Below are 19634 nucleotides of genomic sequence, written 5' to 3' on the forward strand. Positions count from 1 at the left end.
GGAACAGAAGAGGCCTAGAATAGCAAAAGTAATCCTGGGCAACAAAGGCAAGGCAGGAGGCATCAAAATCCATGACCTGAAATTATACTACAAAGCTACTGTGAAAAAATCAGCATGGTACTCGCAAGAAGATCTGAAGATCAGTGGAACAGATTAGAAAATGCAGACACAGCTACAAACACACTCTACCACCTTATCTTTGATAAAGGGGTCAAACATATTCACTGGAAGAAAGATAGCCTCTTTAATAAATGATGATGTGAAAACTGCCTTGCCACATGCCAAAGACTAAAACTAGAACCACGTCTATCACCATGCACTAAACTAAAGTTAGAATGGATCAAAGATCTAAATATCAACACAGAAACACTAAATCTATTGGAAGAGAAAATAGGTAAAAATCTCAAAGACATGGAGGTAGGCAGAGAGTTCATGAACTAAAAGCAAACTGCATGGGAAATACTTCAAAGAATCAACAACTGGGATCTCATTTTATTAAAAAATTTTTGCACATCAAAAGAAATCACCAACAGAGTAAAAAGAAAACCCACAAAATGGGAAAAAATTTTAGCCAACTGCCCCTCATACTAAGGACTTCTATCTAGAGCATATAAAGAATTTTTAAAAAGTCAGGTCCCCAAAATTCAAAGACCCAATGCAAAAATGGGCATCTAAGATGAATACTCACTTCTCAGATGAAGAAATACTAATGGTGAATAAATACACGAAAAAAATGTTCGACATCCATTTGACAAATGGAAATTAAAACAATGCTGAGATTCCATCTCACTCCACAAAGAATGGCTGTCATTAAGAAATCAACCAATGACAAATCCTGGAGCGGATGTGGGGAAAAGGAAACACTACTCCACTGCTGGTGGGAGTGTAGGTTAGTGAAACCATTGTGGAAATTAGTTTGGAGATTCCTCACAAAACTTGGATTGGAAGTTCCACTTAACCCAGGTATTCCCCTTCTGGGTATTTTTCCAGAAGAATTACAAACATCATACCACAGCAGTATAGGTGCATCCATGTTTATAGCAGTGTAATTTGTCATAGCTAAATCATAGAAACAACCCAAATGCCTATCCACTGAGGAATGGATAAAAAAAGATGTGGTGTTTTTATACAATGGAGTATAACTCAGCTATAAAGAAAGATAAACTCGAGGCTTTTATAGGTAAATGAATGCAACTAGAGACTATATCCTCAGTGAAATAAATCAGATTCACATGTGTAAACATCATATTTCCTTCCTGCTATAAGAATCTGAAAGAGTAAATAAAATCTGAAAGATATAATAGATATTGTGAAAGGGAAAAGAAACTGCTCAAATAGGAAGGAGCAACTGGGATGAAGGAGGGGGAGAGGAAAAAGAAGGAAGAGGGAAAAATATGTTATCTGCATATACAGGAGAGCTAGGATAATTGTACTACTAACATCTGTTGTTTTATTGAAAGCAATTGTTAATGTGTAATTGTTTGATCAGTCTTGCATGCTTATATCTGGTTATATGTGCAACCATTTTGAAGATGACATTATGTAATATAACAATCATTGTTAATATCCTATCACCTTGTTTTGAAATTATGTATTATTTTTCTCTGTGCTGTTTTGTTCATGCATTTGTTTTTGTTATTTTGGTTTTTTTTTTTTCAATGAAAAACAAAATTTATATGTATATGTAAGGATAGCTGGAATAGGTGTATTGCTGATGTCTGGTTTATTGAAAGAAACAGTCAATGTTAAAATTTTCTTCTTGACCAATTTTGCATGCTTGTATTTGGTAATCAGAATTACTGATCTGAAAACAATATGCAGTATAATAACCATTGTTGAACTCCTACCATCTTGTATGGTGAAGCTCTACATAATTTCCAGTGGTGTTTTTTCTTTTATTACTTGTTACTCTCTTTGATTGTTTGATCAATCTTACATTGTTACATCTGGTAGACCGAGCAACTTCGTTGAAGATAACAGTAAGTAATGTAGCAACCATTATTAATTCCTATCATTTTGTTCTGAGGTCATGTATCATTTTTGTTGTCTATGTGTTGTTTTGATTTTGTCTTCATTGTTATTTTGTTAGTTTTTTAAATTTTTAAAATAAAAAAGATAGACTCGAGGCTTTCATTGGTAAATGGATGCAACTAGAGACCATAATCATAAGTGAAATAAGTAAGACCCACATGCATAAACATCATATTGTCTCCCTAGTGTAAGAACATGGAAGAGTAAATAAAACCCAAAAGGTACAATAGATAATATGAAAGAGAAAGTAATTGCTCCATGGAAGGAACAACTGGGGTGACAGAAAGAAAAAGAGGAAAGAAAATACTAAGGCAATATATATCAATAGCTGGGATAACTGAACGGATTATGCCTGGTGGTTTATTGAAAGGAATAATTATTGCTTAATTTTTAAAATATATTTTGACCAATTTTGCATGCTTATATCTGGTAATCTGAGCAATTTATGTGAAGACAACAATATGCAATATAACAGCCTTCAGTGAATTTGTACCATCTTGTCAATGAAACTCTGTATTGTCTCTAATGCTTTTTTACATTATTATTTTCTTATTCTCTTCAATGGTTTGATCAATCTTCCATTATTATATCTGGTAATCTGAGCAACTTCATTGAAGATAACAGAATGTAATATAACAACCACTGTTAATCCCTACCATTTGGTTTGAAACCCTGTATAATTTTTAATGTCCTTGCTTTGTGTTTTGTTTGTAGTTTGCTATTGTTCTTTTTTATACTATTCTCTTTAAAATAAAAAACACTGAATTGTGGAAGTTTTATATATTTTAATGAAATATAAATAAACATATTATATGCAAATATTTGTTCATAAGTACATGCAACATATGCAAAAAGAAATGAAAATAAGTAAACAGATGAATAGATAGAATGAACAAGAGCAATTATTTCTAAAATATGCTTCTGGACCTAAATATGTTTACATACACATGCTTAATATTATTAGAGAATTTGCAGAATATGATTTAATAAAATGTAAATGAAACAGAAATAAGTTTTTTTGAGATGAGCAAATATACATTTCAAAGATAACAGTAATCAAGAAGAATCATTTCAAGGTAACCCAAGGTCTCCATCCTTAGTTCTTAACATTTATTTTAATTTTGGTGAGGAAGAAAGAGGTAACTCTCCTGATTTCCACTCTGAACATTTCCCAGGAACAGTCACTGTATGTTTTCTCCTTCAGGTAGACACGGAGGTACTGGACATACCTCCACAAGTTCATTCTGAAGAATCTTTGGGCAGGGTTCTCAATTGCTTGGACAGATTCTTCCTCTCACATTGCATGCACCAAGCAGGACTTCATGACTTCCAGCTGCTCCTCAAGCACAGTGAGGAGTTCCTTGAGGAAGGTCCTGCTCCAGGAAGCAGAGGAATGCTTTGTGTGGTGTGTGCAAGGGGATGAACATCTGCTGTAGAAGCTCATGGAGGACAGGTGTGGTCTCGGCCTTCTGGAACTGGATGCTAATCACTGCCTTCCTAGGTAATCGGACTCCTTTATGCCCTTCAGACACAAGGAAGTGGAGATCCTCCTTATCTGGTCCAACAGCAAGGGGTCTTCCTGCTAAGCAGGATGGAGTTCTGAGGAAGATCACAGCCCACAGATCCAGCAGGCCCATAGCAGCACAGTACCAGAGCAGTCAGCAGAGGGAGCAGGAGGGCCATGGGGCAATGAGGATGCTGCTGGCCTGGCTGAGCTGGAATTGGGTGAAACTTGGATCCCAGGTTCTCTGAAGATATTGACTGCATGACTTAAATAAGGAACACAACAATTCTACTGCTATTTTTTGTTTTCATTTTTGCGTTATCCATATGGCCTTAGAGCAGGAGGCTAAAATATTAATTCTGCAATATAAGGTACATTTTTCTCAGTAATCTTTAGACATTAGAAGTCCAAATGGAACTTGTAGGTCCAGTAAGAATGTTTTGTGTCCTGAAGGTAGAAGTATATATATGTCTGTACATTCACACATGTACACACACACGTGCACATTTTTTTTTCTACAAATAAATGTTGCTCTTTTTGTTCTATGAAGAAATTTTACTCCCATTCCTAGCCTCCTTTTTTGGTTTCATTCCTTTATATGGAAGGTGATATACCTGGGCCTTATGGGTTTCTGTAATTTTTTAGGGATTTACCATACCATTCATGGCAAATGAACTTTAGAATGGAGAATAGAATGTAGTTTGCTTTATATTCCCAAAGAAGGCTGGTGATTACGGACAAATAAATGTCTCTGGTGTTTTTCTCCTTCTAAAACACATTCATGTGTTTGTGCATCACTGGGTCATGGAGTTAAGATCATTGTAAGCATCCCCTTTTTGTCCACCATGTTCTCACTGAGGCCTACAGTGTCTATAAGCTGTAATGATTACCCATAGCCTAAGTCCTGGTTGTTTTCAGATGTGTATGTGTATCGTGATTCTAATTCCAAGACAATGTTATTTCTCCAGCACCAGGTCACTTACAAGGTGATTACTACATCCTTCAACACCCTCTGCTCTAGAGTGATAGAATATCCCCAGAACACCCTTCACACTCATTGAGAGCAGGCTCAGCGTATCCTTATGGCATCAGAACTCTCACTAGAGGTGATGTTTACTTCGTTGTCAAAATAATAAATCTTCCAAATTTCTTCCTTTTGGCCCTAGGGAGTTTGTATGAATGACCACTGTTCTCAACAGTGACCGCTTATCGTGCCACATGTCCCCATGTATCAAATCATCAGTAGCGCTCAGATATTAATTATAAATTTATTTTGTCTTTGTAGGTGTAGAAATTTGCCAGTTTGTCGTTATTTTATCTTTAGTAGACAAATACTTTTTGTTTTGGTATCATTTTTATTGATCAACACTTAAACTTTGAATCCTTGCTACCCTGGAAGTTTCTAAGGTGGATACACAGATCTCATTGATGACAGTGTGCTCAGTTAGCAGATTGTAGAGGAACTAATGACCTACAGATGTTTATACAGTTAATCTAATTCTATTAGGTTTTTTGTTCTTCTGTTTCTAACACTATCAGTGCAGGGCAGGTTCAAGTTATTATGTTTATAATTTTTTCATTTTAATTTTTTGTCTTTTTAAATGTGTTGGTTTACTCGTCAAAGTTTGTCCTCCAATGCTTACCTTAATTTGTAATTTATGATGAAGCAATACAAATAGAATGAAGAAAAAAGGCAAAAGGGTAGCATCAATTTTCTCGACAATTTTCATTACATCAGATTTTTTATTTCTCTTCTCAACTTTCCTAGAAAGCAAAACCCAAAGTAGTTTGCATGCTAAAAGAAAAACAATTTAATTCTGATTGTCATGAAAGTGAAAAAAATGAACTTCTTGTGACAATGACGAAGTGTAAATTAGTAAAACTCAAGGAATTATGACGGGGTGGGGGGAACTAAAGGCCAGTGCTGAAGTGTAAAAGGGCAGGAAAATGGCTGCTGCTGTGAGAGAATTACCAAAGAGCCACTCCTGGGTCGATGCTTTGCCTCAGCTTTACAACACCAGCCACTTGACTTTTCTTCATTAAATAATGAGGTGATCACTTCTGAGGAGAGAAGGGAGGAGTCCAGCAATCCAGTTCACAATCACTAACACTCTCTGACAGAATAATGACTGTTGTTAGCCTTGCCCGAGCATACCATTTAATTAATAATCCACTTAGACAACAAAAGGATCACTTTGAGAAATGTAGAATGAAAAGAAAAAGGATTAGTAAATCTCAGAAGATACTGCTTTTATTTGGAAAAAAAAACAGTAATGGTGATATTTAAAAAGTAATGACACTGAAATTTAATTTATGTTAAATATGGATGTGAACTTACTCCTCTCAGTAACACGATGTACACGACACGCTGGTTGAAGAAAAGTATTAATCTAGAGAGTTAGACTGAAAGGGATAGAACTTCCAGAGGGGTAGATTATAGGAAGGGGTAAAATCTAGTTTGTCTGAAATTTATGAAAAGAAATTTACATGGGATTTCTAAGCCAAGGAGAGGCCAGGGCATGAATTCTAAGCCAAGGTGAGGTCAGGGAAGGTAGGTTGAGATGATAAATGTTCCAAGTCCTTCAAATGCCAAAGGGTTGCTCTTCACTGGAGAGCGTTGGATAGGGCAATAGCAGGTGTGGTGTAAATATTTGAAACTGATTTTGTTTGAAGGAAATTTTTTTAAAAACCTTTTCAAAAGTCATAAAGCTGTATATTTTTCTGCCATTTGAAAGTAAGTAAAAAATGAGTGATGTCATCAATGAAATATCTTAAAATAACATTATTAACTCACTAAATGCAGACTTGTGGAAGCCTACTTAGTTTTGATTCTTAAGTTTTCTAGTTAGCTTAAGAATAAACGTGGAAATAGACCTTTTACAAATAGGAAGGAGACCAAGCGATGGAAGGTGGGGAAGGGTAAGTAAAAAAGAATTAAGATGTGTTATGTACTTGTACCAACCCCTCACAATCAATATACTTATTTTTACTGCAAATCTGTACTAATAAAAGTTTAAAAATTAAAAATCTAAAATCTGAATTTCTTTAAAGAAACAAAAAGAATAAACTAAAAGCACATAAAAATCTTCATTCTAATGATAGTCCAGACATATGGACTTGAACTCCTTTTTGTCTTCACTGATTCCATGGGACACACTTCAGGTCAACCGACTCTTACTCCCAGACTTGACAACCCCATTGCTGACATGCAGTCCAGCCTTATTTTTGTATTGTCTCCTGATAAAAGCAAGTAAAGAATTATTCTCTTTTTCATCTTTTCACCCAAGCATTGAATTGTCAGTATGAGAAAGACTTATATAGCCAAGATGGAGGGTACTATGCGCATTCTACATGGAAACAATGCAAGCTTTACCCAGAAGAGTCTGGGCTTAACTCCAATGTCAGCCATATTGCATAAGTGTAGTTGTATTTACCTATCTTTATGGCTAGCAATACAATAAATGATTTCTCTCACATATCTATCTCTGTCTTATCTGTCTTTCAAGGTTTGAAAGATGTCATTTTGTTTTTGCAAATATTACCAAACTCAAAATTTGAAAAAGGCTATCATTGCTGAGCTGCTCACCTGCCTGCCTGCCTGCCTGCCTGCTTGCCTCCGTGTGTGTACAAATATGGAGTCACATGGAGTTTTTCCTACGACTCCAGATTGCCCATCCAGCTCTGTGCCAAAGGCTATAGTGCTGTCCAGGTTTTCCATGGCTGTCTGGGTGTTGAGATGGTTTCCTAAAGCCATAGCTACTAGATGTGTTTGTCTCAAATGAAATTATAGCAAGCAGAGCTCGCTGTGAGGCTGAGCTGAGGCAGGAAAATCATGGAGTCCAGCCTGGTCAATTTGGCAACTTAGTGTCTGTCTCAAAATATAAAAAAGCACTGTGGATGGAGCTACTGGGTTCAATCCTCAGTACTAAAAAAAAAAAAGAAACGAATTTCTTTGTGTCTTTGTTTTATTTTTGAAAGACTCCATTATTACCAGTTTTCTGATTAACTTTCACAGGCTGCTACATAAGAGCCTTTCTGCTACTCACAATAATAGCTGGTTTTAATTTATACAGGTTTGATATTTTGTGTGTGTAGACCTTAATCCTAAAGAAGTGTTTAAATTTTAAATATGCCTATTCAGTGAAAAATGCACCAACTGGAGTGTAGGAATGAAAGTTGACCCACTGATGTTATCTTTTCAACAAAGTAAGTTATACCTGCTGTGCTGGGAAGGCCCTCCACTGTTAAATGTACAGGAATGATGTCTGTGTGCAAATATTGTCTTCATGGTGCTTGTTTTATAAAGAGGCAGAATTATGAGTAGAATTTTTAAAATTCTCTGCATTGCATTGCTCCATAATTTTCCCTGTGCTATGATGACTCATTGGCTCCTAGGGAGAAAACAAGTTTGCAGCAGGTGCTAGAATAATCTTCCTCCCTTCCAGTACTCTGCAGGCTGATGTGGTCTCAATGTCATTCATGTTGGGGATGCTGCTGTTGGCCATTTCTCAGCAGGACAATTGTGCTCTCAGCATTCACTTCAATCTTTTTCTCTTTCAGTTTGAAATGCGTGAACAGTTGATAGCTCCATATCTTTAGCACTGTCCTGTTTCTGAAGACACTTGAAGCATCTCTTCCTCCTATCATGTTCTCAAGCTGCTGCTGATTCTTTTACTTTCTTCACAGTTCTAGATGTGTATCTTGGTGTTCTGAGCAAATGAATGCTATGTGTCTGTTGCACTCTTCTAGTAGGATCGGAATACAGAAGCATCTGAACAGATACGTAGAGGAGCTCCTACACTTTTAACCAGTTGAGTCCAGATGTGTTTGCAGGGTTCCTTCCATGCAATCTATGACTGGCAGGGCTTCAGTGGGGCTTGACCACTGCACCTAAGAAATCAGCAGGCAGTAAAATTTAAGACATGGCCACAGTCACACCCTAGCTTCAGAAGTTTTAAAAAATTTGCCTGTTTCCAGCTGGCACTGCATGGTGACCCATACCCATGGTCCCCACGGTCATGAGGCACTGCTCCCTGCGTCCAAGCGACAGTTCTTATGTAAACTACATGCTCCTCAGTAAAGGAGAGTATAATCTACTTCAGTGGATAGAGTAAAATCTAACTTTGCTGAGGGATGTTTGTGGCTGAATAGTTCTGTGTTTATTTTGAAAACTTCACCCACATCTCTGTCCATTTCCTTAATTAGAGTAGGAAGCACAGGCTGCATTACAAAAGGCTTTGTAAGCAATTAGGAGATTGTAATTCACAGAAATGGTCATCAGAATATTAAAATGTTTTAAGTAGTGCATTGATGTAACCCAGTACACACTAGACTCTTCCAGTTAGCCTTTAAAAACTGGGTTGGGGTTTTGTTGTCAGCAAAGAGGGTAGTAGACCCATTAGGAAATAATCATTGTACTCAAGGAGATAGGTAATAGGTTTGGAAGATACTCATGAGGCTGTATCAGCTGAATATAAAATTGATGACCAAACCAAAGTATAAAAATATGTGGTACTTGCTGAATTCAGGGAATGCCTTAGAAACCAGTTCTAGATTAAACGTCTAGAAAGAAAACCACAAATCAAACCACAGAAACACACTAATCAGCACTTTTGATGATTCTGCTCCAGTAAGAACTGGGACTCCCATTCTTTAATGCCTTTTTTTACCACTAACAATACAAATGGGGCTTAAAAGTTGTGTCTGTTATCTCTTAAAACCCCCATACTTCCTTCTTTCCTGGAATTGTATTGAAGCCCATTAGGTACAGAGCCTTAGAAATAATGATTTTGGTTTCTTACCTTGTGCACATCCTGGGAGCACTCCCCTTGAAGAACCACAGTGGAAGGAGTGGGAAGGTGATAGAACTTCTGTAGGGTTTGGACCTGCATTGAATAGTTACAGGGAAGCAATAGGGTATGTGGGTGTCAGCTCTGGAGTAGTATTTGAGTTCTTTAGTTCTTTAGAACTAGAATGTATTTTGGAAGTTCTAGGAAAATAGCAGAGGTGGGGTAGTAATTGGAAGAAAGCAGTAACCACTCAAAGGCTGAGAGAGTTGGTATTTTTAACAAGCAGTCCTTTTAAAATAATGTTGTAGGTCTTTATCACGCTGTGCTCACAAGCAGGAATAAACAGGAGAACCCTAGTCATGCAATCTGTTGTTGAAATACCACTAATGAAGCTTTGCATCCAGGTTGGAAAGGAGGGTTACTGCTTTGTTGTTTCAAAATAACATGTAGCTCAGATAGTTCAGGCAAGAAGAGGAGGATCAGGGAAATGATATCAATCAAAAGTTTGTTTTAGTCTATGAATAAGAGAAAATAGCACTGCTTTTAAAATTAATAGAACCAGTTTTTACAATTTAAATACTCAATTTGTGGAGGAGAGTAGAATTGTTGGGACTGTAGTATAAGTTAAGACTAAAATATTAAGTCATTCCTAGGGAGTGGATGAAGGTTATTTCTAAGAGTTCAACGAGAGTATCATTGAGGTGATTTTGTCTGTGAAAGCCAATGATGGGACTGTAAGACAGTAAAGGCTACAGGAGAAAATTTAAACTATTTCTCTGCATGAATGTGGTATAGTTGGTGGATTGTGCACTTTTTTTTTGTGCCCAATACTATCATATCCAGTCATCTATGACAGTCGTCTATGATTAAAGATTTTAAAACTGACATTTCTTCAAATAGAATGGCTTTGGTCCAGCAACATCATTTAAATAATAACCACCCCAGGGAAGAGAGATCATGAACCAATAGAATGATCAAATGTTTTAAGTTTTTCAATACAACATCCAGCTAGTAACTTATTTGTAGTTCACAACTGGCTAGTAGCTGTGTCAAAATGGTTCCAATTTGTTGTTCTCCTGAATTAAAGTCCCCACCCCTCTGCATGGCAAATGCTCCAGCAGTCTTAGGTCATTTTCAAAGCTATAATCCTGATCTTGATAGAATTTCTCTATCTTTTCTGACAAATACACCTTCACATAAGCAAAAGCTCACCTGAGGAATCTGATCAGTGGAAGTCCCCAACAGGGTATCCAAAACCCACTTCTACACATTGAGCCTGGAGGCTAACTTGAAAGGCATTCGCTTGATACTGAGCTGCACATGGAGGCATTCTCAAATGATAGGCATGAATTTGATGCTTATGGCCAAACTAGTTACCAGGTAAGTACTGAGCATGAATGGGAAGTAGAAACATCACAGCCTAAGTGGTGCACAAAATGGACATTATCAGTAGAATTCATAACCCACCCCCATTGCTAGATAAAGTAAAGCAAGTCTAGCATATGGGTAATTAATGGAGACCCGACTTTACAGGTAGAAAACTTTCCCTAATCTTTGAGCTGAAGTGATGCCTAAAGTATATGGTATATGAAAGATTTGGTGAAATCTGTTTGTGACTTTCTTATCTAGAGAAATTAATAATAAGAAAAAAAACCTGAAGTAAACACTGCTTGATATAAATAAATGTTATACTGACTTACATTAAGATTTCATGTTGGGTATGTTCTGGTTCATAATTTAACATGATTTAAAGTGTTTATGGGTTACTAATACCTGGCTTAATATTTTGATTTCTAAGTGATAATGTGTATTCCCCAACTAAGATAAAGTTGTTTAAATCAACAGAAATCAAACCTGTCCCCACTTAAACATGTACTCTGCCAACTTGCTCTTGGGTAAAATGAGGCAAAGAATGAAAAACCTCTGCTATTAGAGGTTTTAAGTCTCCATTATATTACAGCTTTCTACGAGATAGTAAAGAACCATACATACTCGTGGACTTAGAATTAGAGAAGGCGTTTATACGGTGAATCGCATGAAGGTCACATAATTACTGTCATCCCCTTTGTACTCATCTTGTTCCTTCAGGTCTGTGTAAAAAAGAAATAGGGGATAGCATGCACTTTTTATCTTTTTTCAGGAAGCATTATTGAGTTTACCAGTTTTTACTCTCATCTATCCTAGGAAAAGAATGTGCAATGTATGAGAATATTTTGCTCTGAGACACTCTTCTGAGGAGAAAAAAGGCAGTAAGTGCCACTCTTACTGTTCACATACCCAAGAAATACTTTCTTTGTATTTATGGATGGTACTAAGAAAACTCAGTATCAGCTTATCCATATTACCCATGTGTGTTCTTTATATATAGCCTCTTGGGCTGGGTAAGTTACATGGTTACAGCAGGAATGATTTAATACTCATAGCCACATGGGCAAACTAATTTTATATTAAGTTTTTTAATACACTTTTAAATATTTTGAGGTTGTCCTATTTACTTATATTTGTATATACTGCATATCACATCCTTTCTGTGATTGAAAGGTTTACAGCTGTACTTTTATGATAACATTTTCTGCTAAAAAAAAAATAAAAATAGCGTAGAAAATGTACACACAAAAGCAGCAGTAGTATCTCTTAATGCTTGGAATTTGCATGAAACATTGCAGATTTTCTATTCAAGTTATAAGAATTTATCAATAAAATATGTCAAAGCAACTTAAATGATTCCCCCCACCATGCAAGTGCATGTGTGTGGGAGGAATTGACAATTAAATGGGCCGTCACACTTAGCGACATGCCAGCCCTTTTTCTTTTTTTTAAATTTTTAGACAGGGTCTCACTAACCTGCCTAGACTGGCCTCAAACTTGCAATCCTCCCAGAGTGCTGGAATTACAGGCATGCTGTTCTGATTATTTGACCTAGTACATACCAAGTTACCATAGGTTTTTATACTTATAGTCTGCCAAAAAATGTATACACACTTCAGGAAAAGAAAAATAGTATATTTTTTCAACACATGGTGTTACCCTCACATGGGAGACCCTAGAAGATGTCATATATCACAGAAAACCCATTACACTGCTGGCTCTTACAGAAGAAACTGAAAATCAATGTGCTATAATCTCAATGACCAGGATTACCAAAGCAGCAGTTCACCATATTAACAAATGTCTGGAAGCTAATGGTCACCATTTTGAACACCTCTTGAAATTACAGAGGCTGAAGGTAACTTGTATTAATCTCATGGTGCCTCAATAAATTTAGTACTAAAATATTTACAAGTTTTTATTTTCTGAAGTGTGTATACATTTTTTTGGTAAACTCTGTATAACTGATAATGATCAATGACTTAATTTTCACATGTCCTATAAAGATTTTTGATTTTTATTACTGTTGCTCTAAGTGAGGCAACTCTGGAATGTAACTAAACAAGCATTTTCAATTTCAACCAGTAGATGGCAGAATAACATTAGGCTCTAGAAAGCAGGGGCTCAAAGACAGAGGAACTGTGCATTGTAGAGAACTGATACATTTGGTTATTGAACCCAATTGTGGCTAGTGAGCACTTCAGCTTCGCAACTACAGATGACAACTACTGCACAACTACAGAACACAACTTCTGTAGCATGTACAGTTATCCTTAACATACGTCTTATTTTAACCCTCAATCATTTAAATATATACCAAATAATGGGATACTATAGGACACACCAACAAAATAAAAAATGGCAAAATTATCACCAAAAGACCAAAACATAAAAAAGACAGACATATCTGATTACATTATGCCATAACGAGAAGTGGAAACTCTTTATAGGAAATAGAATGGTTAAAGCAAGTTAGAAACAAATGATCCACATGCAAGAAATACATATGCTCAATAAAGAAAAATATTACCAGTCATTTTTATAATCAAAACTAGAACTGCAGATTCCCTTTGAGGTAATCACTGAATGAAGTTCTGCTGGAAACACACAGTGCACATTCCTATGAACAGTTTCAAGAGCCTAAAAAACAGTATTCAGATTTTATTCAGAATGTATCATAGGGTGACACACATGAGCAAAAGCTATACACATATATATATTAAACCTTGCTTTATTTATAATGGTAAAAATTTGATGTACTCAAATACACTAACCTAATGGCACATTCATGAAATGAAATACTGTATAAACAACACTCCCAAAGCTACTGCAGATCAAGATGGAGTTAAAGTAAAAATAATTGACAAAAGGATGCTACCTTTCTTACTAGCACCTACTAGCTACTGAATGTTTCTCTGTGCAAGCTATAACATTAACAACATCATCTCCTTATAACCCCAATACATATACAATTATAAAAGACCTGAAGAAACCACACAGGAACATAAAGTAAATCTACCCCCAGGCCTTTCAGTGGTTAACAATTGGTTGAGCTACTGATGGGACATTGGTTTTCATTCTTTATGGTATGTTTATGAAGTTTAAAAATGTTCTGTAGGAACACATTTTGTTTTTATAATGCAAACAATTTCAATGACAAAGCAGAAAAATATGAAATTTATCAAATACCTATGCTTTGCAGGTAAAATGCAAAGCATACTGTTAGCCAGTGTGTGTGTGGGGGGGACACATGTGCATTTGCCTGTGTAAAACTAAAATGTTTTTCTTACTGCATATGCATTGGTAATTAGGGAAAAGCATTTTACATATTATTTTCTAATATCTGCAAATTTAGAAATTGAGCAAAATGACAGTAGTCTGTGTCTTTGGAAATTGGTCACATTTTTATTATCTGATTTTAGCTCAGGGTTTGGTGTACTTGACAAGAATGGACATATATAGATATACACATATACCTGTATATATATATAAAACATTCACTGATAACAGAAGTTCTCTTTGCCATGTGGAATTATGGCTAATTTATAGTTTTTTATTTTTACTGTATAGTTGACATAACTAATTTTAACATCAGAAAAGCTAACAAATGTTGCTTTTCAAAACTTGATAGGCAGGCATGGTGGCACATGCCTGTAATCTCAGCACTCAGAAGGCCAAGGCAAGAGGATCACCACAAGTTTGAGACCAGCCTGAACTGCACAGCGAGAATGTCTCAAGAACAACAACAAAAACCTGTTAGAAAACCACAATTGTCAACACACTTTGTGTTTATATTTAAATATTTTTAGTCTGAATTTTCTTTACAAAATTAGCAGCTTATAAAAATAAATTCTTCCAGGCATTTCAAAGCCCCTTAAAGCACAGGTGCTAATTGCAGAAAACTGGAAAGGGATGACAGGTGGAGTATGTAATGCTGCAGGCTGATGTACATGGAACACTTAATTACAAAGTAGGAGGGTCAAATGTAATAGAAGGCAAAAACCTTTTTTTTCAATTAGAGAGAAGCTTGCACAAAATAGAAGACAAATAGCAGTATCACCGTGGCATGTCAGAATTAGCAATGAAAAAGTAATACATCAATAATACAGTCAAAATAAACCACAGTGAAGTTATACCCAAAAGGTCAAAAGGTAAAAAGGACAAATCTGATCTCAAACTTAACTGAATAACCCTGCATTTGTAAAACTGTAATAGACTGAGAAAAAAGTCAAAGCAAGCAAACATCAGTTAAATTATATTTATTATATAAACAGTTACTACAACTTGATATGAAAAACAATGTAACTCCAATAGGTATCACAAGGAGAAAGGATATGAACACTTGACCAAGGAAGAAACAAAGCTACCCTAAAAACACAAATATTCAGTCTCATTAATAATTAATGATTGGAATGCCATTTCTTGCTTATTCAATACACAATAGCAATTTCTACTGTTTTCTATTTTCTAAATGTACTCAAATGTACTATTTTTAGTAATAAAAAATGAACTATTAAAAAAACATAGAAAGTATGAAAATTTCTGCCAATGCAGAAATCATAAAAAGCATTAAAATGAATCAACACTTGTATGGGCAGTAAGGTTCAGATCCCTAGAAGCCAATTCCTTTTGTCTTGGTTCCTGAGTTTCGTTAAGGGATTGTGGATAAAGACAGTGCTCCTGATTTACACTCTGACAATCTCCCAGATATACGGATATACATACACATACACATTTTTTCTTCAGGCAAATACTCCATGAAAGCACCTCTTCAGAATTGGTCACTACAGAGGACTCCTATAATTTCCATTTGCTAATAAGGTCGCTATAAAATTTTCCCCATGTATTTCTCAACCAGTAGGTATGCCCTTGGTATTGAAGAAGCTGAAGATCTACTTTGGTACTGCCTGCAAGACAAGACTGTTACAAGCTTTCTGTAGCTGGCTTCTTAGAGAGTCTGAAGTTGGTCCTGTCCTTGAGACAATGGCTGAACGGGCATTTTTCAGATTTGATACAGAAGAGAGTATATTTTCTGCTTGCTCAGATTATAGACTTGAGGCAGATTATATAGCTCAGAACCTATGTGGGCTGGAGTAGCACCAGGGTAATCAACCCCAAATACAAAATAATCATGTCAGGATGTTTAAGTTGGGAGACTGAACTCAAAATCCTATAGCTTTGTTCAGAATATTTCTTTGCCTTTTTCATATCATAAATGTTGCTGAACCAAAAGGTCAAAAGGGGCTGGGGATTTAGCTCAGCGGCTAAAAGCGCCTGCCTGGCAAGCGCAAGGTTGTGAGTTCGGTTCCTGGTACCGGAGAAAAACAAAACAAACAAATAAACAAACAAAAAAACCAAAAAGGTCAAAAAAAGCAAAATTAAATTCACCAAGCAAAAACAATTCTCTGAAATTTGAACTTTGCTAAATAATCTGTACAAAAACAGTCCTACAGAAAACAAGCAGAAAAAAGTACTGTTAAGCTTTACCTGAAGTTAACAATTTAGTCAAATGACAAATCTGGTTGTCCACTTAATGTACTGTAGTCCTAAGCTATCTAAATTCTATATATGATTACATAGACATTTATTTTCTGATACTGAATTTCTATTTAAATAGATACTACACATGATCTTAGCCAAAAGGCCGAGAAGCTATTTAAATAGAAACAGTTGTTCAGTGGATGAAAAAAATTAAAAATGTTACTATAGTTAGAATGCTAATCAATTTTAAAATTTTAGTTACACACAAGTACATATATATGTATGCATTTGTACTCTGTATATGTATTTTTCCTTTTTTGCTTTCTGAGATTCCAAATCTTGACTTTAGGTTATTCTAAGTGCAGCCACACAACCAAAATAGCTGACAGATATGTGAAACACTCTATGCAAGCAGGAAGGCAACTAGTAATACTTGACAACCTTTTATTTTTTCAGATTAGAATAGATGGCCTCCTTTGATGCTTTTTAGTCAGATAAAAATTTTCAATTTTTAGCATAGATATAATTATACACTTACTACAGTCACCTACAATTTTGCTATGTAACACCACAAAAACCTATCTAACTTAAACATTTTTCTACATATCTTTTTTCATTAAAATAGCTGGGTATGTTGAATACATTTTCAGAATGCAGTTGTTAAACACTTAACAAACATACTAAGCCAAACAAGACAAATTACGTAAGTTATCTTCTTGTGTGGTAACTACATCAACCACTGTAAGATATAATTGAAGGGAAGCATGAAATTATCCACGACACACTGCAAAGGTATTACACCTTGGACCTAAGAATGATCTGAAGGTGCTGAAAGAGGTGATTCTCTAGAAGGTGACCCGGGGTTTTCTTCAGGTGGAAAAACAGTGAGGGTACAAGCTCGAATGCCACCAAGTGACTCCGGAAGATCAAAAACTTTATGCCACTCATCTTTTTCTGGGTCATACTTCTGGACAATTTCCACCATACAACGGTTATTCCACGAATATCCACCAACAACATAGATTTTGTTTTCAAAGACAGCAACTCCAACATCACTCTGACCTCTTAACATAGCAGCAATTGGTGTCCATTGGTCAAGGGTTGGTGAGTAGTATTCACAGCTTAGAACATCATCATAATCACTTGTTCCTCTGAAATGGTTGCCACCAATGACATAGAGCTTATCTCCAACCGTACACATGCAGTGCAGACCTCTGACTGTAGTCATTGGAGCCTTCTGTGTCCATTTGTCTGTATCTGGATCAAAACACATGAGCTCGTTTTGGAAAGTGTCATGGGTAATTCCTCCTGAAATATACATTAAGCCTCCATACACTGTTCCAGCATGGCCATAGTGGGGTTCGCTCATTTTTGCAACATAGCTCCATTCATTCATTCTTGGGTTGTAACATTCTACTGTGGCCAGTTCACCAGCTGCACTGCGCCCACCAACTGCATATAAATGTCCTTTGAGGGCACTCAGGTGGAAGAATGTGCGCTTTTCATTTAATGATGCTACCTGCATCCATTTATTATACCGAGGATCAAATCTGAAAACTGTATCAACAGCAGTTTTTCCTTTTGTATCATAATTACTCTGACCACCAACTACATAAAGGAAGTTTCCAATGACAGCAATACCATGCTGGTAACGAGGAGCATCCATAGGGGCTAAGGCTCTCCACTCTTGAGCTCTTTCATCATACATCCGTAATTCTTTACTGACAACTAGCTGCTGCCTCAAAACTCCTCCTAACGTAACCAAGTGAGTAGAATCAGATCGAATGGCAGTTCTGTCTGACTGCATCACTGGCTGCATATAAGGCATCATTTGGTAATTGCTAGCTTCCAAAAGCAAATTCACACAGGTATTGTCTGTTCTCATGAAATCGACTGTCTGCACATAATTGATGAGGTCTTGTGGTGTCATCAGTGGAAATCGAATATTCTTCATTAATTTTGCAGCATAATCCATCCGAGGGTCTTCTAATCTTAGCCAACGGCAGGCAGCCTTGAAGAGTTCAAGTTCAGTACAGTGCTTAAGACTATTACTGGAAAGCACAAAGGCAAGCCGTTCAAAAGGAAGCTTTAGAAACTCCCCAGTACTCAATAAACCAGGGAAGTTCTTCAGGATGAAATTATTAACGTATTTATCTACTTCTATGAGATTATAGGTGTTTGCAATTCGTCCAACTTCAACACAGTTATCCAAAGAGACTCCTGATATAAGAAATACTTTGCAGAAGTCCAAAACAGGCAAAATTTGTAAAAAGCTAGCAGCTTCTAGTGTGTCCTGAAGATTGTCCATATTAAGAGAAAGTTTTGCAGTATATATAAAATCAATTATTTTCTTCAGACCAACTTTGTTCACCCCATGAAGCTTAATGCACATTAAATCTTGTTCTTTCATTCCACCTGTGAACATAGCCTTGAAATAATCACTGGCAGACGCCATCATAGCTCGGTGAACAGGGAAGATTTCATCTCCATCACCTGGTACTAGAGTCACATCACAAAGCAATCCTTCTATTCTTAGCTGATCAAAGCCTTGCAATACCACCGAACTGTGAGTATTGCTGGTAAAAAATCGTGTGGTTCCTGCCTTGCACGGCTGCAAGTGGGCTGAGACGCCCATATCGGCGTTACCAAGAGACACTTTCATGTGAAAGCCTTCCTCTTCAGACGTAGGCTGGAGAAAGAAGTTCCAACCCGAACGTTTCACGGGAAACAAGGTTGTCCAAACAGCAAAAGCTCGCTTTTCTTATCAAGGGCAAGCAGTCACTGCGCCACCCCTGGAGACACACCAGTCACCGAAAACTGCTGTGTAGCAGGACCACAAAGAGCTGTGGACCTCAAATCAGCTTATAAGTTATTGACTCATCAACCCAAGGCAGTTAAATGACCCGGTTCACCTCGTCCGGCCTGCGCGGCCGCTCCTTCAGCAGTTCCGCTCCGAGCCAAGGAGGAGGCGCCGCCACGTCCTGAAGCTCCGTGGCTCGCTCCGCGATGAGGTCGCGCACCTCAGGGCTCGGCCGCTGCGCCCTCCGCTGTTACCAGAGTGTCGCCGCGGCCACCAGGCTATCTTCAAGCAAGGTTCTGGAACACCGGCCTGGGCCTGGGCCTAGGCCTGGGCCTGGAACACCAGCCTAGTGCTGGACGCCAAGCGAGTTCTTCCGGAGAGGACTAGTCCCAGGATCCCCTGGGGCAGGGGCGGCCATGCAGCTACTGCGCCTGCGCGGGCGCCTGGCCTCCTCCCAGCGCTCTGGGCGGGAGGGGCAAGTGAGTCGTTGTGGGTGGGCGCCAGCTGGGAGATTTTGCGGCTGGGTGGGCGCGGTTAAGGGGGTTGGAGTGAGTGCTTGTGCTTTATGCTACGCTTTTAGTATAAAGTTTGCCCGGTGTCTGCTTTTTCCTTAATATTTCCACTTCCTGGCTTCTGCCTTTGAATAACAAGGAAGTGCAGT

The 19634-nt window shown here is 37.2% G+C and overlaps 1 protein-coding gene and 1 long non-coding RNA gene across 3 annotated transcripts; both read right to left on the reverse strand.

Annotated features, from left to right (window-relative positions):
- Positions 1-7486: 7486 nt before the first annotated feature.
- On the reverse strand, positions 7487-14175 carry LOC106150341. 2 transcript variants are annotated; one of them, XR_001237100.1, is made up of 4 exons: positions 13223-14175; positions 11317-11414; positions 9337-9420; positions 7487-8425 (listed from the first exon to the last, which is right to left on the reverse strand). It is a non-coding gene; the product is annotated as an uncharacterized LOC106150341 (long non-coding RNA). The 2 variants fall into 2 exon arrangements; XR_001237099.1 differs by having other exon boundaries at positions 10537-11414.
- Positions 14176-16486: 2311 nt separating this feature from the next.
- Klhl9 (kelch-like family member 9) lies at positions 16487-19380 on the reverse strand. The gene has a single exon (XM_005401171.2). The coding sequence runs from the start codon at positions 18833-18835 to the stop codon at positions 16982-16984; it is 1854 nt and encodes a 617-aa protein (XP_005401228.1). The 5' UTR covers positions 18836-19380; the 3' UTR covers positions 16487-16981.
- Positions 19381-19634: the final 254 nt, after the last annotated feature.

This window comes from Chinchilla lanigera, unplaced genomic scaffold (assembly GCF_000276665.1).
Source record: "Chinchilla lanigera isolate Chin_1 unplaced genomic scaffold, ChiLan1.0 scaffold00071, whole genome shotgun sequence".
In the NCBI taxonomy this organism is placed as follows: Eukaryota; Metazoa; Chordata; class Mammalia; order Rodentia; family Chinchillidae; genus Chinchilla; species Chinchilla lanigera.